Genomic DNA, 25,155 nt, shown 5'->3' on the forward strand with positions numbered 1-25,155 from the left:
ACGAATTAAGTAAGGATTAAGGGACTAACCCTTTTAAGGGGGGACCGTATCTACGTTATTCGTAAAAATATAACAATATAATAACTAAGCGATAAATTAGATTTTAAAAAACTAGGACTATTCGAAATCCTAGAGAAAAAATCAGATACGAACTATATCCTATTACTACCTCCGATAATAAGAATATATAATAATTTCTATATTTTACTATCTAAACTAGCACTAAAAAATGCAAAAATAATATAAGATACGATTATAGTCGATACTAGCGACGTATATAAAGCAGAACGAATCCTCGACTACCGAGAGACGCTAGACGGCACCGAATATTTTATTAAGTGGAAAAACTACGACTATAGCGATAATATATAAGAACCTAAAAAAAACCTAATCTATTATAAGTAACTCCTAAAGTAATACCGATAAAATACTATTAGGACCTAGAACCGGACGCCGCGGCCTACGTAAAATTAATATCCGAAAGATTACCTATATCCTACGCTAACACTTAATTCTAGTTAATCGTGTCTATTACACCTATAGCTTATACGGTAGCTATAGCCTCGGACTTAGCGCGGCGAGTTTCCGCCTTCTTTCGCTCGACCTCCTCTAGCTCCTCTATACTTATAAGATCCCTTCGGACTATTTCGACACCTTTCTTTCGGAGCTATAGGCGTATACGACGAAGGCGGGAGAGTGTAGCTAAAGCCTCGGCGGTTTTACGCTACTACTCCAGGGCCTTCTGCTATTATTTATAAAGGACCTCTTCCACGAGGTTCTCCTCCTCTTCGAGTCGCTTAAGCTTAGCGTTAATTCGACTGGCTAGGAGGGGAACGTTAAAGCCAGAATAGCCGAGGGGGATAATAAAAGATACTAACTAGAAGATATAGGGATACGAGAAAAATTATAGGAGCGACCGGCACGGTAATAATAGGAATAACGATTAAGATCGTCTAGAATAAAATAGCTAAGGTTATAATCGAAGTAACGAGAATAACGAATAACCTCGTAACCCTGATCGTTAATTAGCGTGGATTTGGTTTAACGATCGAGCGTGGAACGAGAGAGCGGGGTTTTAGCAGAATGTTTCTGCACACGGTTAGGCATAATAGTTAGCTATGAAAAGAAAAGAAACCTTAAGAGAACGATAAACCTGGGGATAGGCGACCTGTATATACGACCGCTAGGGGCAGCGCTTAGAAGAGGGGAGGTAATATTATGGCCAACAAACCTAACATACATAAAGGATACACAGGCGGCATACTAGGGCATAACCAAAAGATAACTCAGGGAGAAGTCACGTGTCAGGCCACGTGATATAAGGAAAGGATACTTTAATATATAAGGAGTATTCACTAAGGGCCGGGTAAGCAAGAGTGAATAATATAGGGAGTAATCACCAAGGGCCGGGTAAGTAAGAGTAAATAACATAGAGAGTAATCACTAAGGGCCTAGTAAGCAAGAGTGAACAACCCTATATATACTAAAGTATCCTAGGCCTTACTTCTACTAGAGAATAAGGCATCGATTAATCTAAGTCTTAACCTAGACTACTATTCTACGCTTAAACCTACCTTATAAAGAAGACGCCTAGTCTTTACGACGCAACTACGACCAGACCACTACGAACAACAGTTACTACTCTTTAGTTAACATCCTCTTCTTATTTTAAACTAAAACCTCGACGCTAGTCCCCTATCGTCCGCTATACTATAGAGGACCGGAAGCCGTCATAATACTATATCGAGGAACTAACGAATAACGTGACTATAGAGGACACGGCTACTATCCTTAAGGCCGACCTTAACCACTAAGGCTTCCCGGACTAAGTTACGCCCGCTACCGAGGACGATAACGACTACGAGGTTACTGTCCTAGAATAACTATATACGTGGGTAATATAGGTATAGGCGAAATATAGATTTTACCGTGGTATACGGTAAATCCAGGGGGAAGGTTTCGTATATTTATTTCTTTAGTTTTTTAATTCCTAGCCGGGATATTCCCGGCGTATCCTATTCCTTTCCCGTAGTGTCCGCCTATTATAACTAAGGGCCTACGGTGTTTTATACGGTAGTAACACCGGCGGCCGCTATTAGGGCGCTACTAGTAACCACTTTTCACTTTCCTTTCTATTATCTCCTAACTACACCGCGGTTTACTAGTATAACCGCTACGCGCCTTAAGTAAGGCTATCGTAGTTACCGGGGAAAGCCTGCGGGACGTAGGGCTTTATCGCCCGGGGTATTTAATACGCCCTAGATTCTACCGGGAATGCTAGGGCGTACTATAGGCGTACCACGGGCGTACTATAGTATAAGCTATAGTATACACGGGGTATACTATAAATATCTTTAGTATATACTATAGCTTCCCTGGGTTATATCTGGGTTTCTGTATATAGGATCCGAGGATTCTACGGGGTTTACCCGTGGAATACTTAAGTCCTAGGGGCGCGCCCCCTTAGCTTAGAGAAGATATCTTTATTATACCGTATTTTCCGTACCTAAAGGTCACCCCTCGAGAAAAGCCTGGCTTATAGGTCCTATAGTACTGGCTAGCCAGGGATTTATCGGTTAGGTATATCAGCGTTAGTTAGTATAGCAGGGCCTTTTTAAGGTTATATACGTTAATATAAAGGAGATAATCGCGGATAGTTTAATAAAGGTATTACCGGAGGCAGGAATTAAAAGACTATAGTAATAGCTTAATTTAACAGATTAAAAGGACTATATCGAGTAGTCTAAACGACTATACGAAGAGATTAAACGCGCTAAAGCGGCCATAATAAAGGCTCCTAAGGGCGTAGTAGATCCGATAGATATAGATCTAATTAATTAGATCCGGCTAATTAGGATCGAGGAACTAATTAAGATAGAATTAAATTAAACGGTTAAATAGGGCGGATTTAGATCCCTTTTACGAGGGCGTTTTCCCTTAACTATTAATTTCACGATGGAAAAGTTAAGAGCGTTTAGTTTAAACTGAAGCCTCTAATTAGTTAGTTAACCTGGGAAGACCCACCTTAACTAAGGGGGTGTGTCGTATAGGCAGGACCATGATATAGTCTATAGGGGATCTAGGGGGGATCCACTCTATAACTAAGGGCTCCGGATATCAGGGACTTCGGGTATTAGGATATAATAAGGGTGGATACCGGAAAAGACCGGATAGGATCTAAATAATATAGTACCTATAATAGAGTCTTTACCACCTAAATTAAGGGCATAAGAGACTCTCCTAGATATAACTTAATATAATACATACACACGAGATTTCTGCTCTACTAAGTTAATCATTCAAGTGCCTTTTAACGTGCGACACCTGTTTATTATTTAAAGTGTACTTACGGAGCCTAAATAAACTAATAGTATCACGATAATAAGTATAACTAGATATATTAAGAGTATAGATTTTTCTATGTAAAATACGGGGGTTTAGATATACTACTTAGTATCCTATTAAACTACCGTATAACTCCCTAGGTATAAGTTAAAGTCACTATCTAATAGCTTAATAGGAGCTTCCTCGCCGATATAGGTAGTTATAGATAAACTGATATTAAAGCCTGTGGCTAAGCTGAGGGTTGGTGTGGGGCGAAGTGGGGCGGTGTGTTAACTTGATAGTTAGTGTGAGACGTGGCCTATACGGGTTATATAATATATGTGTGTGCTTTAAGTAATTATTAGGCGTTAATAGAGGTGTAAAATACATAGGAGAGGGAGAGGGGTAATAATACGGTGAAGATAGTAATAAATAGACAGAATAGAAGGAAACGATTCGGAAACGATTCGGAAACGATTCGGGAACGATTCGAGATAATACTAATATTTATTCGATATAGAGTATAATTCACTATTCGACGATCGTGGTGAGCTTTAGGACACTAAAGATCTTCTAGAACTAAATATTTAAGAAGACGAATTTTATAATAATAGATTTCTTAAGAATAAGAATCTACGACTATATCTCCATAGACTTAATCCTAATTAGCGACCTGGTAATATTATCATCTAAAGAATTTAGGTTCCGGAAGTATATATATTTCTAATTATACTTTATAGTTATAATTACTTATACCTATTAGATTCCTGCTAAGTCGAATACTAAGCTATTTTTTATCTCCGTATCTACCTATAGTAATAGTAGACTTACGCCGGACTCTTAGTCTATAAAAGTCTATAAGATCCTATATATAATTAGGATACCTGAGTTTCCTTAGATATCTAAGAAGGGGTTAGTAATTTTTATCTTAACGGATACTCTAAGTAACGAGGAAAAAAAGGTATTATAGAAAGTCGTAAGTTCTTTTTTCCTTTTATATATGATTACTTCTACTAATATAGTCTACTTTAGGTCTAGTACGATATTACCCGGAAATACCCTAGTTTTTTAACAATAAGCGTAGTACTTAGAGATACTCCGGTTTACCGCTACACGTATATCTGTTAAGGAGGTAAAACTTATAAATATCTTCCGCGATAAGAGTTCTACTATTACGAGGTAACTCTATAGTTATTGGGGAGAATTAGTAAACGGAGAGAGTAAGTAAAAGAGTTTACCATACGGAAAAGGGCGTTTAGGTAAGTAAAACGCGTTAGAATACTTTGAATATAATACTAATATCGTTTTAGATAGGCTCGGGCACTTAAGGGAAGATTTAATCGAAAGATTACTTATAATACCTAGGAAGACACGTGTATTCCACGCGTAGACTTTAGTAGACTATATATAAGTATTATCTTTAGAGACTTTATTTTATCTTAACACGTTATTAATTAATTATAGTAACTTACGAACTTCGAATAATATCGTGTAGTATATTAGTCTTAGATAGTAGCGGATATAACGCGTCGGTATATTAACACCGTGATTTTAATAGGTTTCTATTCTTATATAGATGTTATTCGATATACCTGTAATTCTATTATACACGGAATCCTTACTTATCTAGATAAGACTTATTATTTTTTCGCGTCGAATCGTAGGAAGCGAAAAATATATAGTATATCAATTCGGAAACGATTCGGAAATAATTCGGAAACGATTTAGAAGTAATTCGTGAAATATATACTAATATCTTATTATAGATAAAGTTTATATCTCGGGTATTAGTGATATTTAACGACGAATATATAGCGTGGAACTTAGATTTTTTATTCCCTGTGATTTTGAAACGACTCTATAGGTTATTATAACCTCGTATAGAGTATACGCTTATTCTTTAATACTACCTTCGAAAGCCCCCCCTTCCGTAGTAAAAGGGATTTTTAGGGTATTTACGAAAATTAGTAACCCGAACCTGAAATTAAATATATTCTTAAAATCGAGCGAACTTAAAGAGTTCGTCGTAGAATATAGAGGTAAAACGATTTTAGATATCTATACTAGTCTTACGAATTCCGACTACCAAAGATATATTATTCGTAAATAGTAGATTATTCTTTTCTCTTAAGGTGGTCGGAGTCTTACTTTAGCTCTTAAGTAAATCAAAGAGTCGAATAAACGGGAATATATAAGTTTTTAATTAATTATTTATATATATCTTTACTGATATTCCTCCTTTAGTATATCTAGTACTCGTTCGAAACCTAGTATAACTATATAGTAATCTGCTTCTTTAAAGAATAAGTAAAAATATAAACGTTTCCCGATATAAAATCGTTGTTTATCGACGCTAACTATAAATACATTAATAGTATAGAGCAGAAAGAGATTATTTAGGTATAGTATAGCTATAATTCGGAAAGAGGTTTATTTCCTAATCGTTCCTAATCGTTCCTGAATTGTTCCTAAATTGTTCCTGAATCGTTTCTGAATACTTCTGAATATTTCTGAATGTTTCTGAATGTTTCTGAACGTTTCTGAATGTTTCTGAATGTTTCTGAATGTTTCTGAATGTTTCTGAATGTTTCTGAATTATTTCCGAATCGTTTCTAAATCGATTCTAATAGTATCTAGTACTCCTATTAGCGAGGTGCTATATAAACTCGGAGATAATAGATATATATCTTTGTATATTTCACCACGTCTTCTATATCCTTAAAGATAAGTATAATATATAAGTTAAATAGAAATATCTATACGGTACTAGTCTTCTTAGATTAACCTTAGACTAGCCTTACTAGCGGTTTAAGGCTTTAGTAGATACCTATAGTAAAAGTTCCGACTAGCTAAAATTTAGGAAGATTAGGTATCTCGCTATATACGACTCTATATAGTTTATTTTCGGAGAGGTATTAAGAGTATTCTAGGCCGTGATTAAGTAAGAGAAGAAGGCTTAGCCTATCATTTTTTATTAACTCTACTTAAATACCGGACTTAGGAGGACTATAATAACCTCTATAATAAGATTTCCCGTAAGTTTAATACAGAAACAATTTAGAAACGATTTAGAAACGATTCTAAAAACTTACTTATCTTTTAGAGATAATACCCTAGTTCTATAACTAGGCTATATATAAGCGCCTCCTATATATTACTACCGGATTCTATTACGTAGTTTCGAATATTTCGTTAGAGGATTAGGTATTAATTGCTAATAACACTAATACGGTGGAGGTTATATATTAAGCTTTATATAAATAGACTAGGCGATATATCTATATCCTTAAGGTTATTTAAGGGTAAGTTTTTAATAGAGTATCCAAAATCTATTTACTAACGTTACTAGGTATAAGGAATACGACTAAATACTACTAACTATTGATTATAATACTTATTCTCTCTAGGTTCTTAGCTTATAGCGAGATACTAAAATAAGCGGTCGGTTCGATACTATACTAAATCGGAGAAGTAAGTTCTATAATTTTATAATTAATAAAAGAAGGGATACTAACCTTATATAATTCTAGAGAGAAAACGTCTTTAGGTAGATAGAGATGGTGAAGACGCTAGTCGTAGCCGATTATAAAGCCATGCCTTAATAGTAAGCCGATCTATTTTAAGATCTTCTTTAGACCCTCCGGAGGACTTTAGGAGCTTTAGTAGTAATAGTGGAGATTTAGATTCTCGAAATTCCCTAGTAAGAAGTATAAGGAGTATATTATTAAGCGGTGTCCCTCCTAAACGCTTATAAAGTTAGCGCCTAAACCCACCTAATCTTTATTAGTAAGCTACCCGCGGCTAAATTTATACTTTATAAACCTTATTAATAATTAAAGAGTAAAACCTTACTTTTAAGGAATATCGGCGGGAAATAGATCGAAAGGATCGTGAATCCCATACCCGAATTATAAGGGAAAGAGAAGAAGCTAATTAGCGATTCTAACTAGAAATAGCTAGAATCAAGCTAGAAAGAGAGCGGTTACGTTATTTAGGTTAATAGCGTTAGGCATAATAGGTAATATTAGGGTATACTTTAGTTATTAGAATCGTACTTTATTATTATTATAATAAACTAGTGAAAAAAAGCTATTCTATAATAAAAAAACGCCTCTTTATATACTAAGCGAGTAGTATATAGCTATAAAAAGAAAGGTCGGTAACTAGAAAACGTTTTAGGAATATTTCTAACGCGTTTATTTACTCCTTATTAGTAGGAGTGGAAAGACGGGTTATAGTGACCCGATAGTTACGAGGGAGGGGATAGGCGGGACTGGCGAACTCTGTAGAATAGATTATTAGTGAATAAGCTATTACTTTTAGACGAGTTATTAACTTACTAGAGACTTCTTCGCTATCGGCTATATTTTATACTGATACTTAGACTAGACTAGGCAAAAATAGTTATAGGAGGAGGGGGGGTAGTCTAGGAAATATTTCCTATTAGTCCACGATACTATAATATAAAGAAAAGGTAATAGACTACGGCTAATAGAATTCTATTCTATATATACCTTATAACGGGTCTCGGGACCCTAACTAAACGCGTCTTACTTTATACGAAGTATATCCACCTAGGAAATTAAATATATTAGAAATTATTTCTGAATTAATTCTGGATCGTTACTTATATTACCGTCGTTATCTTTAGGGACCCTCCGAAGGTATAAGTCCTTCGTAATAGCTTTAGCTTTACGAGGAGTATTAAGAGGAGCGTTAATACTATGGGCTAAATCGTATATAGCTTAGTAATACTCTGCGGCCTTAAGATTATCGCGAGAGCGTAAAAACCTAGAATAACTAGGAGCGGCTTAGATATAGTGGGTAGCGAGGATATACTTTTTTAGGGCGCCGATAGAGGAAAACTTCGACTTCTAAATAGATATAACTTCTTAGTATCTAGGCAGTATTTCGTAAATATAAACTAACTTATATTAAAGTATATTTAGCCGTTTTCTTCCAGAAAACGGTAGTATATTTTACCTAGTACGACTAGAACCCTGCTAGCATTTTAAAAGTATTAGTAACCTATAGTATAGTCGATTTGCTCTTATACTTATATTATCGGTATTATATTCTGGTATAGTGTTAGGACGTTAACCCCTATTTTCACTAGCGGTATACCACTAGTAGGTATAAGTCTTACAATAGTTTAAGGGTATAATAATAGAATACTCGACGTGGTTCTAAGAAGAATAGAAGAATAGTTAGCTTATAGTCTAGAAACGATTCGGAAACGTTTCCGAATCGTTTCTAGTAATAATAGAAAAATATACCTAATACTAATAGATATCTTAAAGAAGATAATATAAATGAATAAAATTATGATAGTGAATAAAGAGGGTGATAGTTAAAAAACACACTTTATGAAAAGTTAAAGTGGTGATGCTATAGAAAAAGAACGAAGCTATAATGCCTACGAAAAGAGGGGAAAAATACGTTAACGTGTTACCACACGACTCGTAAAGCTAGGAGAAACGTTTCCCTAGGGTGACTAATCAGAAAGCAGACCCATAGTAACCCTTAGCTTAACTTTTCGCCCTACTAGACCTATACCTACCCTTAGCTTAGCTATAGGCTTTAATATCAGTTTATCTATAGTCTCCAATATAGCGTGTATAAGTAGTAACTGAATCCTTTCCGATATAAAATAGCTGTAGATCGATTCCAGACTAACTTAGAGATATCTTGTGTGTTGTTGAAAAACTTTTATATCGTACCTAGGTGCTGTTAGTGCTGCTACGTTCCTGGAACCTTACCGCTTTGAACCATTTAACAGGGGTTGTAGGGTATCTTCCGAAGTGATCACTCGCCAGAATTATTGGAGATGGCAGCCAATACAAGTACTTTCTTGAGTTGTCACCGACGTGGTTTCTGCCTATCATCGGGCACTCGGCCTCTGTAGATACTCGAGAAACTCCTCTCATCTGTTATCTGGTTCTTTTCTTTTTGCCGTACGACCCCAAGCATTGGCAGCTCCGTACGAAGCACGATCACCGTCAAGCAACGGCACAAACCACACCCCCTTCCATACCATCCAAGCTCTACGACAAGCTCCCATCTTGACCTTCCGTATAACAAGAAGACTTGACCAGAAACCCAGACTTAAGCACTAGCTTCTCGAGTTCCCTCTGTACTGGCAGAAAATCCAAGTGCGTCCTGCTTGGTTCATTCAAGACGATGCCGCTAATAGCCAGGCTCCATGGCCAACCTGCCAACAAGTGTGAACAGGAAATCGTTGTACAAGATGAAGAAAGTCGAAGAGGCAAGCGAGCAAAGAGATCCAGCCATGTATGGGTTTTAGAGACTTCGCTGGATTGAAAAGGCTTCTGGCTTCAGATTCACAGTTGAGATCAAGCTCCCAAAAAGGGGGCATTCATCCTCTTCCTATCATGTATTGATTATTGAGATATCATCACAAGCCAATGATTATTGAAAAGAAGGTCAAAAGAGCCAGAAGAAAATTTGGACTGGCCTTTTTATCAGGCGATGGGTTCAGCCAAAGCGACCAATCAATTCAGCTTATATAAGCTTCTGGTACTTAGCCCGTGTCGCACTGTGTATATATACGGAGTACCTCCATGCAACTGGATCCCAAAAAATTGTTCGCTTCCATGGTGGAGGCCAGAGCTCCCCAGGAAGTCCACGTCTCGGCACGGCAGAAGCCATCCACCCCCCATTCCCAGCCTTCTTCTCTTTAACTTTGCGCCCATCGCCTCGATTTACGACCCTCTCTACGGACACCCGTAGGAGCTTCTCTTTTCCGTCCGCCACCTCGGCCTTACCTTGCATTTTTAAGCGCATCTATCGAGACACCATTCGCAAACACTTGACACCAAACCCGCTACCGTCATGGCCGACTTTGATCACTTCGGCAGCACCGAGGAGCTGGCGGAGATTAAGAAGCTCCAGGCTGAAGTCGTACGTCGCAATCCAATCCTTTTTATGCCTTCCACTGTGCAGTGATTAGAGCTAATCGTCTGCTTCTTTCTTCCGTAACAGGAGGCCGATACAGACAGCTTTGAAAACTGGGAGAAACTCGTCCGCGCCTGCGAGGGCCTCGAAGGGGGTTTGAACCGCAACTCAAGTCCTCAAGCCTTGGCCACGCTTCGCGATGCGTACGATCGCTTCCTCCTCAAGTTCCCTCTTCTTTTCGGATACTGGAAAAAGTATGCCGACTTGGAATTCAACATTTCTGGGCCTGAATCCGCCGAACTTGTAAGATAACCTGGTGGCCCTTGCTAGTCCCCACGCGCCCTTCGACAGGACAGTGTCTTGTGCTTCATTCCTCCAGGCCCTCCTCCGTTCGCATTATTTCAGCTGGCTCGACCCCCTGCTAACCCTGCCATTTCTCTAGATTTACGAGCGAGGATGCGCGAGCATCACGAATTCTGTCGACTTGTGGACCGAGTACTGCTCTTTCAAAATGGAGACGACTCACGATCCACCGCTCGTCAGAGAGTAAGTGAAGATGGTGGCTTTCCTTCCCCTTCCCTTTAACATCACCATCATCACCCGCAGCCTGCCGTACTGGCCGCTCACACACACGCGTACCACCGGCCGCGAGACCTTGTATCAGCCCAGCCGGTCACACTTTGGTTGCTTCGGCATCAGCCGGTGAGAACCGCCAAACACCAGCCGTAACACTGTTGAGACGCGCTCTCACACCATTGACCAGGCACTGCTGAATGAATTCTCCACCTGACCCGTGTCTGCAACTTCCGCTTTCTGCTGCACACACAAGCATCATTTCGTATTTTCCACCGTGCACCTTCAGAACTTGAAAAGCATGGGACTTGGATTCGCTAGCTCATCTCCCAAAAAACATTCCCCCCTTTCGTGTACATGCCCTCCTTCCTCTATTGCTTGCCTTTGCCCTCTCCTTGTCCCCTCCCCCCCCGACCGCTCTGCTTTTCCTGCTAACAGTGGAGCGCAGGCTCTTCGAACGTGGCGCGACGCATGTCGGTCTAGATTTCCTCGCTCACCCTTTCTGGGACAAGTACATTGAGTATGAGGAGCGCCAGGAGGCTGAAGATCGTGTCCTCGCCATTCTCCGCCGCATCATCAGCATCCCCATGCACCAGTACGCTCGTTACTACGAAAAGTTTCGGCAATTATCACATGGGCGCCCGCTTACCGAGCTTGTCGAGCCGGATGTACTTGCTCGGTACCGAGCCGAGGTAGAGGCGCCCCATGCCGGCGTGCAGAGACCGGAACTGGAGGTCGAGCGGGATATTCGAGCCAAAATCGACAGCGTGTACTACGAAATCTTCACTCAGACGCAGAATGAGACGAACAAGCGGTGGACGTACGAATCGGAGATTAAGCGCCCGTACTTCCATGTGACGGAGCTCGAACATCAACAACTCGCCAACTGGCGGAAGTACCTCGACTTTGAAGAGGCCGAGGGCAACTACACTCGAGTTGTGTTCTTGTACGAGCGCTGTCTCGTCACCTGCGCCTTCTACGACGAATTCTGGTTTCGCTATGCTAGATGGATGTCCGCACAAGAGGGCAAGGAGGAGGAAGTTAGGATCATATACCTGAAAGCCGCGACGCTGTTCGTCCCCATTAGCCGCCCCGGTATTCGGCTTCAATTTGCTTATTTCGAGGAGAGCTGCGGCCGGATCGACATGGCACGCGATATCCATGCGTCCATCCTTACCAAGCTGCCCGACTGCATTGAGGCCATCACGTCCTGGGCGCACCTAGAGCGCCGCCAGGCTAGCCTAGACGCGGCGGTGGAGGTTTTCAAGAACCAGATCGACTCTCCGCATGTGGACCTCTTCACGAAGGCGGCGTTGGTTGCTGAGTGGGCATTCTTCCTGTGGAAGGTCAAGGGATCTGCCGAGGAAGCCCGCAACGTCTTCCTCAAGAATTCGCAGTGGTACGCAGATAGCCGCGTCTTCTGGGAGAAGTGGCTCGAGTTTGAGCTGCAGCAGCCGTCGACCGCGGAGACGGAGGAGCAACACGCAGACCGGGTGAAGCACGTGTTTGACGAGTTGCGGCAGAAGAGCCGCCTGTCTGTGGCGACCAAGAAGTACATGTTCCAGATTTACCTCGAATATCTCCAGCAGCGGGGCGGCAAAGGGGCGATGAAGCAATTCCTGCTTATCGACCGAGAGATTTTCGGGTGAGTCTACAGTTTCTTTCCTTTATACCATGTTGTCTCGATCTCAAACAAAACTGACTTCAACATAGACCACCCTCTGTCTCTGTTTTGGCAGGGAGCAAAAGTGCCGGCAAAGAGGATGGACTGGCGGGACCGGAGATGGACGAAGCCACCAAGGCCAAGGCTGAAGCGAGGTATTTACCATACTATCAACTCCAAGGAAGCGCGGGAGTTGAGGGCCAAGGCACAGCAACCTTCCACTGATTCGCCACGTCTTGCCCGAGCACATAAACGTTGCTATGGGGTTTGGGTTCTGTGGATAGGTACCAGTGATCAGCGCTGCCTGCAAGGTGAACGGACAGATATAGGGCCGTGTCGTCTCCTCCCGAAGGGGTCGTTATTTTGTATGATAACTTCGATTTTCTCTCTTTGTTCTCTTTCGTTTTTTTTCGGCTAGGTCTTCTCGGCGCGGTGAGGGTTGGATGTCGTTTTGAGGAGGTCAACTGTGTATTTACCAGACTCAGAGAGAAGCAGGGGGTGGTTCTTCCGGGCCGAACCCATTGGCCGGGATTTGAGAAGGATGGAATCAGTGTGTCTTTGTTCAGCTAAAGCAATCATGGATGGTTGAGCTGGCACAGCTGTCTAGGTCATATACTTATGTTCCAATGGCATACTCGGCTGTCCCGTCTTTGGTATTTCCTTTATGATGAGGAGATGGTCTTAGAATCATCAATCAAAAAAGCTGAAACGTGTCTAGCGGTTTGTTCTTGGTAAGTGGGGGAAATCTGCTTGGAAGAACGTGTGCCACCAAGTCGGGTTCGGACATGACATCGAGAGGCGCGGGGGAACCCGGCCCAGTACACTAGAGCACTTTGGGTTGTCGGTAAAGCTGAAGCTAAAACGAACTACAGGTACAAAGCACACGACGAGACTTTATATCCAAGACTTGAACTGAAGATTATTGCTGGCTTGGCCTGTACTTGATCAGCGAAGACGTGGGCTTAGTCATTCAAGTATTGTACCTCCGAAGTCGAAGTTCACCTTGTCAGATCTGTCGATTCGCGATTCGTCATCCCGCGGGCATTTGACGTGCCCTATCTCGCAGCTGCCACACAGCAGCTTCGGACGAGGGAACCGACAAACCCACACCTGCGAAGTACGGTGTAGGAACGATATCGGATCATGTTATTCCGCTTCTCTGAATTATACGAAGTGCTGTAGATTGCAGGCACACATTGCTAGCCATACACTCTTTTTCAAACGGCTCTATTTTCGTCGCCACCTCAGAACGCTTTGGCAGACGATGTCATGTCAGGCAGATGGATACCAGTCATCAGTGAATGACTCCAGATACCCTCGTAGATACGATCCTAACCACTACCTAGTTAGGTAGGTACCTACTTAACTGATACGTTAAAAGACCTCGGGGTGGCAACACCGGGAGCTCGAATGCCGAGCTAAAGCGCCCATATCGGCGAGCGTGGGCCGGACTGCTTTGGAAAGCACCAGAACCATCCGACCCCACATTAATGGCTTCCGTTGCAAGGTACCGAGTCACGTTATTTCGCGTTCGTCGTGGGGTGGGTGTTCCAACTGACCAGCTGGACTAAGGTAGAGTAGCCACGGGAGCCAATGATAAGCCTTTAATTTCACATTCGGTGTCCCGTTGGCCCCATATTTTTCTCTCCCCGAGCTTGCCCGGCCCCGAGCAGATTTCAAATGCAAGGGGATCTAAAGGAGGCAAAGACGGCTTGGGTGGAGGTTTTTGAAATATGTCCTCAATCTTTCCTTCCCGTGCCCTCTTTTGACTCTTTCCCTCTTCACATAACCCTTCACGATTTCCTCCCCTTCTTAATCGGCCTCCTCAATTTTGACCATCACTTAAGTTCTTTTTGTCTGGCGATTATCAACGTAAATCCCATCTTTCCGTTCCTTCATTAAAAGGTAAGGTATATCTCCAAATACGTTTACTTACCCAGCAGCCCGTATCTCCGGTTTAGCTGTTTCCTGTTGCCCCTTCATCCAATACAACTCGGCCCATCCGGACCTGAAGTATCTCATCTCGCCATTCACCTTGACTATTCGATCCCCTCACTAGCACTTTTCCACACGCTAAGCTCAGTTGTCAACCTGGCTAACCACATGCCGGTCATGCAGATGGCTGCCAACGTCTCCCGTCAGTTCGCCCGCAGCGCTCTGCGCTCGTCCACTCGTGGCGCTTTCGTCGCCGTCCCAAGACAGGCCTTCCGCAACCAGGGCCGCCGCTTCTACTCCTCCGAACCCACCAAGTCCGGCAGCTCTGCCTGGCTCTGGCTCTCCGGCCTGGCCGCTGCCGGTGCCGGTGGTGCCTGGTACTACACTCAGCAGGGCGGCGTTTCGGCCGGCTCGACCCCCAAGGTTGTTACCAACCCCACCAGGGACGACTACCAGGCCGTCTACAACGAGATCGCTGCTCTTCTTGAGGAGCGTGATGAGTACGAAGATGGCAGCTATGGCCCCGTCCTCCTCCGTCTCGCGTGGCACGCCAGCGGCACCTATGACAAGGAGACCGGTACCGGTGGAAGCAACGGCGCCACCATGCGCTTCTCGCCCGAGGCTGACCACGGCGCCAATGCCGGCCTCAGGGCCGCCCGTGACTTCCTGGAGCCCGTGAAGAGTGAGTCTCGCCCGCTGCTTTTGTCTCGTCACACGCAAGTTTTCCAATTGCTAACCCACTTTTTTCTGCAGAGAAGTTCCCTTGGATCACCTACTCGGATCTCTGGATCCTCGGTGGTGTCGCCGCCATTCAGGAGCTGCAGGGTCCCACCATTCCTTACCGCCCCGGCCGTGCCGATCGCGACGTCTCCTTTTGCACCCCTGACGGACGCCTTCCCGATGCCTCCAAGACCCAGAAGCACATCCGCGACATCTTCTACCGCATGGGCTTCAACGACCAGGAGATCGTAGCCCTCATCGGCGCCCATGCCCTCGGCCGCGCCCACACTGACCGCAGCGGCTATGACGGCCCTTGGACTTTCTCCCCCACCGTCTTCACCAACGACTTCTTCAAGCTGCTCGTTGACGAGAAGTGGCAGTGGAAGAAGTGGAACGGTCCCGCCCAGTACGAGGACAAGACCAGCAAGAGCCTCATGATGCTTCCCGCCGACCTTGCTCTCGTCCAGGACAAGAACTTCAAGAAGTGGGTCCAGACTTATGCCAAGGACAACGACGTTTTCTTCAAGGACTTCTCCGACGCCCTCGTCAAGCTCTTTGAGCTGGGTGTCCCCTTCCCTGAGGGCCAGGAGCGCTGGGTCATGAAGCCCAGGAGCGGGTCGTCCTAAGCACAGATTTTGCCCGAAAACGACTACTGCCAGCATACGCGTACCTAGACAAACATGAAGAATCGATGAAGAAGAGCAATCATGAAGACTAGAGCTGCGAGAGAAGAAAGAAAGAAGGAGAAATGAGAATAAAGACGGCAGCGAGTTGAGACTTTTTCCAGCACCTTTTGGGAGGGAATATGAGGTGCTGGCTGATACCCTTGAGTGGATTTCGCCACTGGAAGCAACGGCACTAGATGTCGAGGGGAAGCCGTCGGGTTAATGACAGGATGCCCAGCCTCGTTGCCTGGTATCCTGCGTTTGTTCATACACTATGTATAATAGATAGCATGGCTCACATCAAGATGTGTCTTTTATTTTGCTTTAAAGCCAAGGTCCCGTTTATGCATGTATCGCCAAACACCGTGGGCTTTGTGATCGCCAGCTGTCAGCAAGGACCTATCTTCATTCGCGTTTCCAGTTACATGCTTGGCACGCCGTATTGGTTCTTGTTCCTCGGTGCTGAGTGACGTAGATGTTGGGCCAAGATGAAAGAGGAAGATCGCGAGAGTCCCAAAGCATGACGCGTCCCACCAACGAAAAAAACCCAAAATGAAATCAAATCGTCTTAGCTAGTTCGCCAACGCTTATATACAGCCGTCTACCTCCGCACGTAGACCAACGACTTTGATTTTTCTTTCATCTTCAGGAACCTCAAAAACCCCTCAGCTGAAGAAATGCGGGGGCTGACGTAACGTATAGTGCATCTTGAACCAGCGTGTCTGACAGGGCGCCAGGTATCCGAGGTGCTCGAGCATATCTGGTGTTGTCTCCCATGTAGAGACTATCGACAGGATGGACAGATAGCTGGCGGCCCATACAGCGTTTCCACCTGGCACAAAGCATCGAGCAATATCTGCGAGGGTCATTCCCTGGGGCCTGACGTACGATGGATAGCGCAGTTCGTGTCGAGTGAAATCGTATGTAATCGTGGTACAGCGACGCACCCATGTGGATCGTGGGTCAGGAGGAAGATTCGAGTGGCGTGGCCTGATGCGGTGAATCACGTTCAATCGTCTGCCACCACGTCGAACCTCGATACCCTCGTTGCCGTGTGCTAGGAGCCAAAACTTTCCACAAATTTTCCATGGGGCATAGCGAATCAGCCCTCAGTCCCTGGTGTCTTGCTCTCCTTGGAGTCACCGACATCGGTAGGGTCGAGGCCCAGCGCCTCGAGCTCACGCACCAGCTCGTTGATCTTGATCACCTTGGCAATCTGCTCAGGCAACAGAGCCTCACCACCCTCTTTCTTGTTCTGCAGCTCCCGTGCCTGCCGCAGCTTCTTCTTCAAACTTCTCGCCTTCTTCGCACGCTCGACTTCTTCGGCGTCCGTAGGGGTCGGCTCCCGATTCTCCCCTCCAGCAGTCGAGGTCGCGGGTGTATTATCATCGCCGGGTTTGTTGGCTCCAGCGGAATCGGGGTTGATAGTGGTATCGTCCTGTCCCTCCCCCTCAGCGGCGGCCTTCGCCTTCTTCCGGGCCTCGCGCCGCTTCGCGTTCTTGAGACTGGCGGCGGAAGATGAACTGTCGGGTTTGTTCTCGGTGGCTAGGCCTTCGGCGCCGGGAACGCCTGTTCGTTGACCGCGTGTGCGGGCTTCGGCGGCGCGGGTGCGGTAGAGTTCGACATCTTCGGTGGGACGGAAACCTGGGCGGACCTTGATGGCTTTGCGGGTGCTGCCGTCGGAGCGCTGGGACTCGGGGATGAATCGCTGACCGGTCTTATCGGTGATGATACCCGCGTTGGTGGGCTGCGCCTTCCTCGGTCCACCAGTCATTGTAGCAAGGGTTCGTTGGAGGGTGAGGAGTGATTGGTTGGTCGTTGAGGTCCGAGGCTGCAAAGGAAGCGCAGTGGTCCAGCCGAAAACGCTCAAACTGTGTACGTCGGGAATCAATTGATACGTTGTATGCGGGCAACCTAGCGAAGATGATCAAGTCAACGGCTGAGACATTTGGCATGGAAATATGCGACGCCATAAGCAAGCCACCCAGACCACATACAGCTCTTTAAGACAACGTACGAGAGGGAGAGGCACAGAAAAAGCGTGTTGGAGATGGAGAGCCTTCCAGAATCACACGATGGGTGTGGGTTACGAGCGAAAGATTGTTTGCACCATGAGATGTAGTGAAACCGTCGCTGGATTGGCTTTGGGCACTGGGAAAGAAGCCAGCCCCACGTCAGGCATTGTGTGATGGTGTTCAATCTCCAGGGCAAAGAGCAGACCCCGCCATGTGGTCGATGATTAATCACAAATTATGAGAATGGCAAGTCAGTGTCTCGACCGCACGGGGGGGCAGCCTCAGTACCAGTACGCCCCATGAGATTAACAAGGATTTCAGTTACATACTGTGATAGTCGCTAAGAAGAGTCAGACATCCCGTTGCACAGAAAAGGGCCCTCCCTGTCTGTGTGATGTCAAACCCCTGTCTGTACTTTGTAAGGCATGTTGGGTTCTTTTGGACCGTTGGATGAGGCGTTTCTCGAAGTCCCAGTTCGGCGGGAAATCTTCGGCCCGTCCACGAACACAGAAGGACGAGTGGGTCCCAAACATCAACATCCAATCATGGCTTACATGATAGGTACCAAGTCTCGTTTGTGGCCGGCAACAGGTCGGAACATCACGAATTTCGCCGGCTCCTTTTGGACTTTATCTCGAACGACACACAACCGAGCCATTCAATCGCGACCACCCACACAGCACTTCGTTTCTCTCCTCAGAAGCGCGCTCTCGCACCAAACCGTCAAAATGGTAAGTGGCTGACGCTTCACCATGCCCAATTGAGTCAAAACCGGAAGATCCCGACTAATTACGCAACCCGAACAGGCCGGCGCCACGAGAACACTCTACAAGCAAGTCCTCCCTTCGATTTTCCTCCGTTTTCTCTGGTCTTGAAATTCTCGAAACTGGGCGATATATCTTGTCGAGGGCATCCGAAACCTGTCCTCGGAGCAATGTGGCCTGCGGGGAACAGCGGAACGGGGAGTTGCGGGCCATGCCTGTGGGCAGAAGAGAAGGGAAAGACGGAGACGCCGCGGGAAGACAAGAGAGGGACAGGCTCGTGCAAATGCGCAAAGGAGGCAGTTATGCTGACTGTTTACCCGATGACAGTGCGCTCTTCAAGAACAACTACTCCATGCTTGCCTTCGTTTTCGGCGCAGGCTTTGCCTTCGAGATGTACGTCTCTCCGCCCCCCCCCCCCTACCACTTCGTTGATTGCCAAACTAGACTCCAACATGGATCCATTGACGAGTCTGTATCCTACTTGGGTTTGAAACAAGGCGTGGCTAACCTGGGATGCGCCTCTGCAGTGGATTCAACTCGGCTGCCGACAAGTACTGGAACCACCTGAACAAGGGCGTAAGTGATAGGTTCCCTGCCCTTTCCTCTTTTATATCTCTTTGCTTCGAAGCTTTGGCAATGGGCCAATCCGGATGTGTCATTACGAGAGACGCCATTTTCACGACACAATCGCTGACTGACGAGGGTATAGCGCCAATGGAAGGACATCCGCGCGAGATATGTCGAGGGCGGCGATGACGAGGAGTAAAATAAGCTGTTGACAAATCTATGTGGGAGTTTGGCGCTGCGGGTTCCCAACCAGCCTGCGGGGGTTGGAGCGGACTTGAGCGGACTTGAGCGGACTTGGGGGAATGTACCGATAGAAGGGAGAATGTAGAATCATAGAGCACCTTTCTGCATACCCACTCCACTGTCAGCCGCTTGGGTTGTTCTCTCGTTCTACCAGTACTGCACCTCTACGTGACAAGTTGTTTCTGTACTCGATCATCCTACTTCATCGTTCGATCCACCTGCGAGGCCTGGTTCTGATGTCGAGAAGACGTTAATCTCTTGCTCACTCGACGGACTCTTGGACAAGCCATGCTTTGGGTAAATGTGGCTTCCCGCTCTACTTTGATTGACGGGCATTATACACCTTAGGCATGTAGGATAAATGCAAGCCATTCCTCTCCATCTCTACGCCTCTTGTCACTCGTCATACAGAGAAGATGGCCTGTCATTGTTCTCTGTCTCTGGTCTGCGTTGGTGAACGTTTACACTTTGAGGTTTTCAGCACATGTCATAGTAGAGCAGTCTTGTACGCCACTTGAGAAATAGATTTGGGCGACTACCTGTCGGCTCGCAGTCTAACATTCCACCTTGAACCGCATTAAAGATGAGAGGGCGTCGGCAAATCTCCCCTTCCAAATCAAATGTGAGAGCAAGTCAGCCTGACTGCTTTCGTCGCAACTATCATATGGAGTCCACTCGTCTTACGGCAAGGCGATAGCCTCAATCTCAACATCGACGTTCTTAGGGAGTGTCTTGACGGCGACGCAGCTGCGAGCGGGTTTGTGGATGAACCACTTCTCGTACTCGCCATTCATTTCCTGGATCGGGCGACCAATGGCCAAGGATGGCCCATTGTCTCAGTGAGATGAAGAAGAAAACAACCCCCCAAGGGTATGACGGGAACGTGGTAAGGGTCTCACGTACAGCGAAGTAGTCCATATCGGCAAGGAAGATTGTGACCTTGACGACCTTCTCGATGCTAGAGCCTGCCTCGGTCAAGACAGCCTTGAGGTTCGTGATGCACTGGCGAGTCTTCTCGGCGATGGATCCCTCAATGAATTTTCCGTCGGCAGTGATGGGGATCTGACCGGACAAATAAATGGCTGTTGGGGTCTTCACGGCCTGGGACTGTAGGAGTAGGAAAGATATGAGGTTAGACCTGAACTCCAGATGCCTGCATCACCACACGGAATACGGAAATAACGGAGATCATACGTAAGGACCCAGGGCTGTCGATGCCACGCGAGAAAGAGGTCAGTTAGGCATTGACTTCCCCATCCAACAGGGTGTGGTTCGGGTAATATTCGACGTATTATGTCGACACAATGGTGAGAAGAGCAGAGCAGAGGATAGACGTACGGAAGGGAGCATCCTTGCTATATACGATGGAAGCCGACATGGTGCGAGAACTTGTCGTGAAGCTTTTCGTCACGGTGGTGAAACCAAGAGAAGATGCCGGACGAAGGTGCGGGATTGAAACTGGCGCGGCCCGTGGGATTAGAGAACTGATTGTCTTATGGAAGACCGAACAACGGGAGGACATGAGAGAAAGACGTGACATTACCAAATATGGAGTCACAAAAGATGGCAGTCAACGGGGCAATGGGGGGTCCTGGGCCGGTGGGGGAGCTTTATGGTCAAACTGCCCCTCGTCGAGCTTGTAGCTCTCCGTTCTTCGGACTGCCCCTCGTCCGTCAGCGGGATTCGTATGCAAGTACCTCGAGCGGGTACCTGCGGCCCATCACTGCTTCCTTGAGCCTCCATTGCCATGGAAGAACTGGCGATTAATTTGATGCGAATTATATACAACTTCTGGAACAACTTAAATTCTGAACGCTATTATCAACAGTGATTGCTACTGAAATGCTTCGCGGGACAATCCGGCCCATTGTTAGGGTACATCCTGATTGCATTCTGTATGGTGGTACGCACCTCAATTCAAAAGGCACACCTACGATCATGATCTCACCGCTGAGCCGCTTAGTAATATAATCCAGAACGGTGTTGGAAGACGGAAGAAATATTTGCCGTCGTACTTAAGAGTCCAGACCCAACTTGGTTGTAACATTACAACGTAGGTAATTACTGACAGGGATCGTATTCCCACAGAAGGACAGTCATCAGAAAGAAGCCCCTTTCTTCAGAGCAGTTGCTTCTAAAAGGGATTGCTACCTCAACTCTTCGTGGAAACCTACGTCAAGAAACCCGACTAGTGGGTTGAGCCGCATTCTTGGTACGTACCTATCACTGCCACACCACTCCCTTTCTGCTTCCTCGTCCACTCTCTTTATTACTGGCGATCGATGCTCCCTTTTTTCTTCGACTCCTTCTCCCTTCCAGTTGACGTTGTTTCAACCAACACCCCCTTTCAACGTTCTTGGCTCCTTTGATGTAGGGCCCATTTCTTTGAAATCTTCCTGTCCTTACCTTAGGTGCGTAGTACTAGTCCGAGCTTTCTCGGTTCAAGGTCAGCTTGGTGAAGCTCCATTCCACATATGCGATACCTGTCCTTTTGACCCTTCCGACAAACAACATCGTTCATTCTCCCACAGCAAATATTTTGAAGCCGCGGTGGCCTTCCCTGTTCCTTCCACACTCATTGAACCATAATATCTGTTTTACGGCTGGACTGACCACTGGCGACAGCTCTTAATTTATTTCCCTTCTTTATTTCTTTTTTTTCCCCTTATTGTCACGCCTTATAGCTGGCATATTGTCGCCCGCCATGGCGTCTACTGCCGTCCCTCAAGGCAGCTTGCGTCAGCGCAACACGGGCTCCAAGAAGTCGCCCGCGGCTGCGCCTTTGGAGCAAGAGGTCTCCAAGGTCAAGTCCGTACAGCAGAAGACGAAGACCTCGGAAACAGAATACCGCATTGGTCTCGTTTTGATTACTTTGTTCGGGTTTCTCACCCGATTTTGGGGCATCAGCCACCCCAATGAGGTCGTCTTCGACGAGGTACATTTCGGCAAAGTGAGTTGAATCGAGCCTCATATCTATCAGTCTGATCGTTGTTCGAGCCCTCTTTGACTGACTCTACTCCCGCCCCCCCTCGGACAGTTTGCCTCTTACTACCTCGAGCGAACCTACTTCTTCGACGTCCATCCTCCCTTTGGAAAACTTCTCTTTGCTTTCATGGGATGGCTGGTGGGCTACGACGGTCATTTCCACTTCGAGAACATTGGCGATTCGTACATTGTCAACAAGGTCCCTTATGTGGCTTTCCGGGCCCTGCCTGCTATCCTCGGCGCCCTGACCGTGTCGGTGGTGTACCTCATCATGTGGGAGTCGGGCTACACCCTTCCTGCCTGCATCATCGCCGCCGGCCTAGTGCTTCTGGACAACGCCCATATCGGCCAGACTCGCCTGATTCTGCTCGATGCCACCCTCGTCTTCTGCATGGCCTGCAGCCTGCTCTTCTATATCAAGTTCTATAAGCTGCGCCATGAGCCCTTCTCGCGCAAGTGGTGGAAATGGCTTATCCTCACCGGCTTTGCCTTGTCTGCAGATATCTCGGTCAAGTACGTCGGCACCTTTGCCTTCATCACCATCGGCTCTGCAGTTATTATCGACCTTTGGGAACTCCTGGACGTGAAGCGTCCCGGCGGCGCCCTGAGCCTGTCCCAATTCAGCAAGCATTTTGGCGCTCGTGCCTTCGGCCTCATCATTATGCCGTTCCTCTTCTACCTCTTCTGGTTCCAAGTTCACTTCGCCGTCCTGACCCGCTCTGGCCCCGGCGACGACTTCATGACACCCGAGTTCCAGGAGACCCTGAGCGATAACGTCATGCTGGCCAACTCGCTTGATATTCAGTACTACGATACTCTCACGATCCGGCACAAGGAGACCAAGGCATATCTCCACAGCCATCCCGACCGATACCCTCTCCGGTACGACGACGGCCGCGTATCCAGCCAAGGCCAGCAGGTCACCGGGTACCCGTATAACGACACCAATAACTACTGGCAGATTCTGCCCATGGACGGCGACGAGGCGCTGGGCCGCGTGGTCAAGAATCACGACCTCGTCCGCCTGCGCCACGTGGTGACCGATACGGTCCTGCTTTCCCACGACGTCGCTTCGCCGTCCTATCCGACCAACCAAGAGTTCACCACGGTTGCCGTGGCAGACGCAATTGGTAAACGAGCGCAGGACACGCTTTTCGAGGTCCGGATTGAGCATGGCAAGAAGAGCCAGGCGTTCAAGAGCATCGCGAGCCACTTCAAGCTGATCCACAACCCCAGCAAGGTGGCCATGTGGACTCACACCAAGCCGCTGCCAGAGTGGGCCTTCAAGCAGCAAGAGATCAATGGAAACAAGCAGATCGCGCCCAGCTCCAACGTGTGGCTCGTGGAGGACATCCCGTCGGTCCCGCAGAGCGACCCGCGGCGGCAAAAGCCGGAGAGACAGGTCAAGACGCTGCCTTTCCTGCGCAAGTGGTTCGAGCTGCAGCGGGCCATGTTTTACCACAATAGCAAGCTCACGAGCAGCCACCCGTACGCGAGCCATCCGTACCAGTGGCCGTTCCTGCTGCGGGGCGTGAGCTTCTGGACCAAGAACGACACGCGGCAGCAGATCTACTTCTTGGGCAACCCCGTGGGGTGGTGGCTAGCGAGCAGTCTGCTGGCCGTGTTCGTCGGAATCATCGGTGCCGATCAGATCTCTCTCAGACGGGGTATCGATGCCCTGGATCGCCGTACGTTGCCGCCTTTCCCCTCTTTTTTTCTTCTTTTTTTTTTCCTTTACCTTGCATATGACTTGGTCTCCTCCGATGAAACAGATTCTTCTCCGTCTAGACCACACAGTCCACTCTGGCTAACTCCGGCTCCAGGTACTCGATCGCGACTATACAACTCGACAGGGTTCTTCTTCCTGGCGTGGGCGACACATTATTTCCCGTTCTATCTCATGGGACGGCAGCTGTTCCTGCACCATTACCTGCCTGCCCATTTGGCGTCGTGTCTGGTGGCAGGCTCGCTGATCGAATTTGTGTTCACAGCTGAGCCGGCGGAAGAGGGTCCAAGTGGTGGCAAGACGCAGAGCGCCGGGCCGAAGCGATACCTGTCGGCACGGGAGCGGTTGGCGGGGCAGAGCACGATGGGGGTTTGGGTCGCATGCGGAGTGGTGCTGGCCGTGGCCGTGGCCGGGTGGTACTTCTTCCTGCCCCTCACATACGGTTACCCCGGTCTTTCGGTGGAGCAGGTGCTGAGGCGAAAATGGCTCGGCTATGATCTGCACTTTGCTAAATAAGCAACTCGACCCGCCGACAGCAGGTCGGTTGTTCTATTCGGGGTGGAACACCTGAAGGTGTCAAACCTAGCGTTGATGTCCAGCGTTATGGAGCACGGAATTCCTCCGTTGGCTGTTACCTCCTTGGCTTTCTTCTCCTCATAGAGGAGGTGAGGCACAGGAGTGATGGATGGTAAAGGGAACGACGTGGTCGGCACGGTATTGGGGATACAGCGAGGATTGTAAAACGAAAAGTAACTAAGGGTACTGAGTTAATGAGTGTAATTCCGTCTGTGAGCTGACAAGGGAGATCCAACTTCCGGTGGTTAACATTAAAACGAGTATGATAGCAGACAAATACACAGACAGAGCGCGCTGGATGTGATGCTTATTATGATGTGTTCGTAGCGTGTTCATCCGTACTCAGGTTGTCCGTAACTGTGTAGGTACCTTTTTAGGTAGGTATGTACCTACTTTGTTAGTACGAGGTCCAGAATTGACGGTTCCTGCCGACAACCGAGATCAGATCTGACATGGACTTGTCGAGGGGTACAGACCAATCATG

The 25,155-nt window shown here is 46.9% G+C and overlaps 7 protein-coding genes across 7 annotated transcripts; 4 read left to right on the forward strand and 3 right to left on the reverse strand.

Moving 5' to 3' along the window:
• Positions 1-7,556: 7,556 nt before the first annotated feature.
• On the reverse strand, positions 7,557-9,742 carry SODALDRAFT_350103 (hypothetical protein; the record flags this gene model as incomplete). The annotated part of the gene is made up of 9 exons (XM_028613458.1): positions 9,283-9,742; positions 8,885-8,895; positions 8,777-8,792; positions 8,471-8,510; positions 8,308-8,324; positions 7,961-8,014; positions 7,879-7,898; positions 7,665-7,685; positions 7,557-7,607 (listed from the first exon to the last, which is right to left on the reverse strand). The coding sequence occupies exons 1-9, from the start codon at positions 9,383-9,385 to the stop codon at positions 7,557-7,559; spliced, it is 333 nt and encodes a 110-aa protein (XP_028467853.1). The 5' UTR covers positions 9,386-9,742.
• A 328-nt stretch (positions 9,743-10,070) lies between these two features.
• SODALDRAFT_332207 (pre-mRNA-processing factor 39) lies at positions 10,071-13,117 on the forward strand. The gene is made up of 5 exons (XM_028611644.1): positions 10,071-10,245; positions 10,327-10,542; positions 10,682-10,785; positions 11,261-12,457; positions 12,526-13,117. The coding sequence occupies exons 1-5, from the start codon at positions 10,177-10,179 to the stop codon at positions 12,698-12,700; spliced, it is 1,761 nt and encodes a 586-aa protein (XP_028467854.1). The 5' UTR covers positions 10,071-10,176; the 3' UTR covers positions 12,701-13,117.
• A 1,476-nt stretch (positions 13,118-14,593) lies between these two features.
• On the forward strand, positions 14,594-15,756 carry SODALDRAFT_274738 (cytochrome c peroxidase mitochondrial precursor; the record flags this gene model as incomplete). Its single annotated transcript, XM_028607951.1, has 2 exons — positions 14,594-15,092; positions 15,164-15,756. The coding sequence occupies 2 exons, from the start codon at positions 14,594-14,596 to the stop codon at positions 15,754-15,756; spliced, it is 1,092 nt and encodes a 363-aa protein (XP_028467855.1).
• Positions 15,757-16,891: 1,135 nt separating this feature from the next.
• SODALDRAFT_343923 (hypothetical protein) lies at positions 16,892-18,237 on the reverse strand (the record flags this gene model as incomplete). Its single annotated transcript, XM_028613141.1, has 2 exons — positions 16,892-17,548; positions 18,226-18,237. 2 exons carry the CDS (start codon positions 18,235-18,237, stop codon positions 16,898-16,900), a joined length of 663 nt encoding a protein of 220 aa, XP_028467856.1. The 3' UTR covers positions 16,892-16,897.
• A 244-nt stretch (positions 18,238-18,481) lies between these two features.
• On the forward strand, positions 18,482-19,335 carry SODALDRAFT_332210 (hypothetical protein). Its single transcript, XM_028611645.1, has 3 exons — positions 18,482-18,541; positions 18,617-18,967; positions 19,102-19,335. Exons 2-3 carry the CDS (start codon positions 18,786-18,788, stop codon positions 19,328-19,330), a joined length of 411 nt encoding a protein of 136 aa, XP_028467857.1. The 5' UTR covers positions 18,482-18,541; positions 18,617-18,785; the 3' UTR covers positions 19,331-19,335.
• A 438-nt stretch (positions 19,336-19,773) lies between these two features.
• On the reverse strand, positions 19,774-20,850 carry SODALDRAFT_332212 (endoribonuclease L-PSP). Its single transcript, XM_028611646.1, has 4 exons — positions 20,723-20,850; positions 20,579-20,592; positions 20,288-20,491; positions 19,774-20,181 (listed from the first exon to the last, which is right to left on the reverse strand). The coding sequence occupies exons 1-4, from the start codon at positions 20,760-20,762 to the stop codon at positions 20,065-20,067; spliced, it is 375 nt and encodes a 124-aa protein (XP_028467858.1). The 5' UTR covers positions 20,763-20,850; the 3' UTR covers positions 19,774-20,064.
• Positions 20,851-21,733: 883 nt separating this feature from the next.
• SODALDRAFT_332213 (dolichyl-phosphate-mannose-protein mannosyltransferase) lies at positions 21,734-24,977 on the forward strand. Its single transcript, XM_028611647.1, has 3 exons — positions 21,734-22,334; positions 22,422-24,057; positions 24,193-24,977. The coding sequence occupies exons 1-3, from the start codon at positions 22,089-22,091 to the stop codon at positions 24,609-24,611; spliced, it is 2,301 nt and encodes a 766-aa protein (XP_028467859.1). The 5' UTR covers positions 21,734-22,088; the 3' UTR covers positions 24,612-24,977.
• The last annotated feature ends 178 nt before the right edge of the window (positions 24,978-25,155 follow it).

The sequence above is a fragment of the Sodiomyces alkalinus genome (assembly GCF_003711515.1).
Source record: "Sodiomyces alkalinus F11 unplaced genomic scaffold SODALscaffold_3, whole genome shotgun sequence".
NCBI classification, from domain to species: Eukaryota; Fungi; Ascomycota; class Sordariomycetes; order Glomerellales; family Plectosphaerellaceae; genus Sodiomyces; species Sodiomyces alkalinus.

Coding starts and splice junctions, on each gene's coding strand:
- SODALDRAFT_332207 (XM_028611644.1), top strand. CDS start 10,177: ATGGCCGACTTTGATCACTTCGGCAGCACCGAGGAGCTGGCGGAGATT. Junction 10,786..11,260: donor GATCCACCGCTCGTCAGAGA/GTAAGTGAAGAT, acceptor AGTGGAGCGCAG/GCTCTTCGAACGTGGCGCGA. Junction 12,458..12,525: donor ATCGACCGAGAGATTTTCGG/GTGAGTCTACAG, acceptor ACTTCAACATAG/ACCACCCTCTGTCTCTGTTT.
- SODALDRAFT_332210 (XM_028611645.1), top strand. CDS start 18,786: ATGCCTGTGGGCAGAAGAGAAGGGAAAGACGGAGACGCCGCGGGAAGA. Junction 18,968..19,101: donor GCAGGCTTTGCCTTCGAGAT/GTACGTCTCTCC, acceptor GCGCCTCTGCAG/TGGATTCAACTCGGCTGCCG.
- SODALDRAFT_332212 (XM_028611646.1), bottom strand. CDS start 20,762: ATGTCGGCTTCCATCGTATATAGCAAGGATGCTCCCTTCC. Junction 20,182..20,287: donor CCGATATGGACTACTTCGCT/GTACGTGAGACC, acceptor CGCCCGATCCAG/GAAATGAATGGCGAGTACGA.
- SODALDRAFT_332213 (XM_028611647.1), top strand. CDS start 22,089: ATGGCGTCTACTGCCGTCCCTCAAGGCAGCTTGCGTCAGCGCAACACG. Junction 22,335..22,421: donor ACGAGGTACATTTCGGCAAA/GTGAGTTGAATC, acceptor CCCCTCGGACAG/TTTGCCTCTTACTACCTCGA. Junction 24,058..24,192: donor TATCGATGCCCTGGATCGCC/GTACGTTGCCGC, acceptor CTCCGGCTCCAG/GTACTCGATCGCGACTATAC.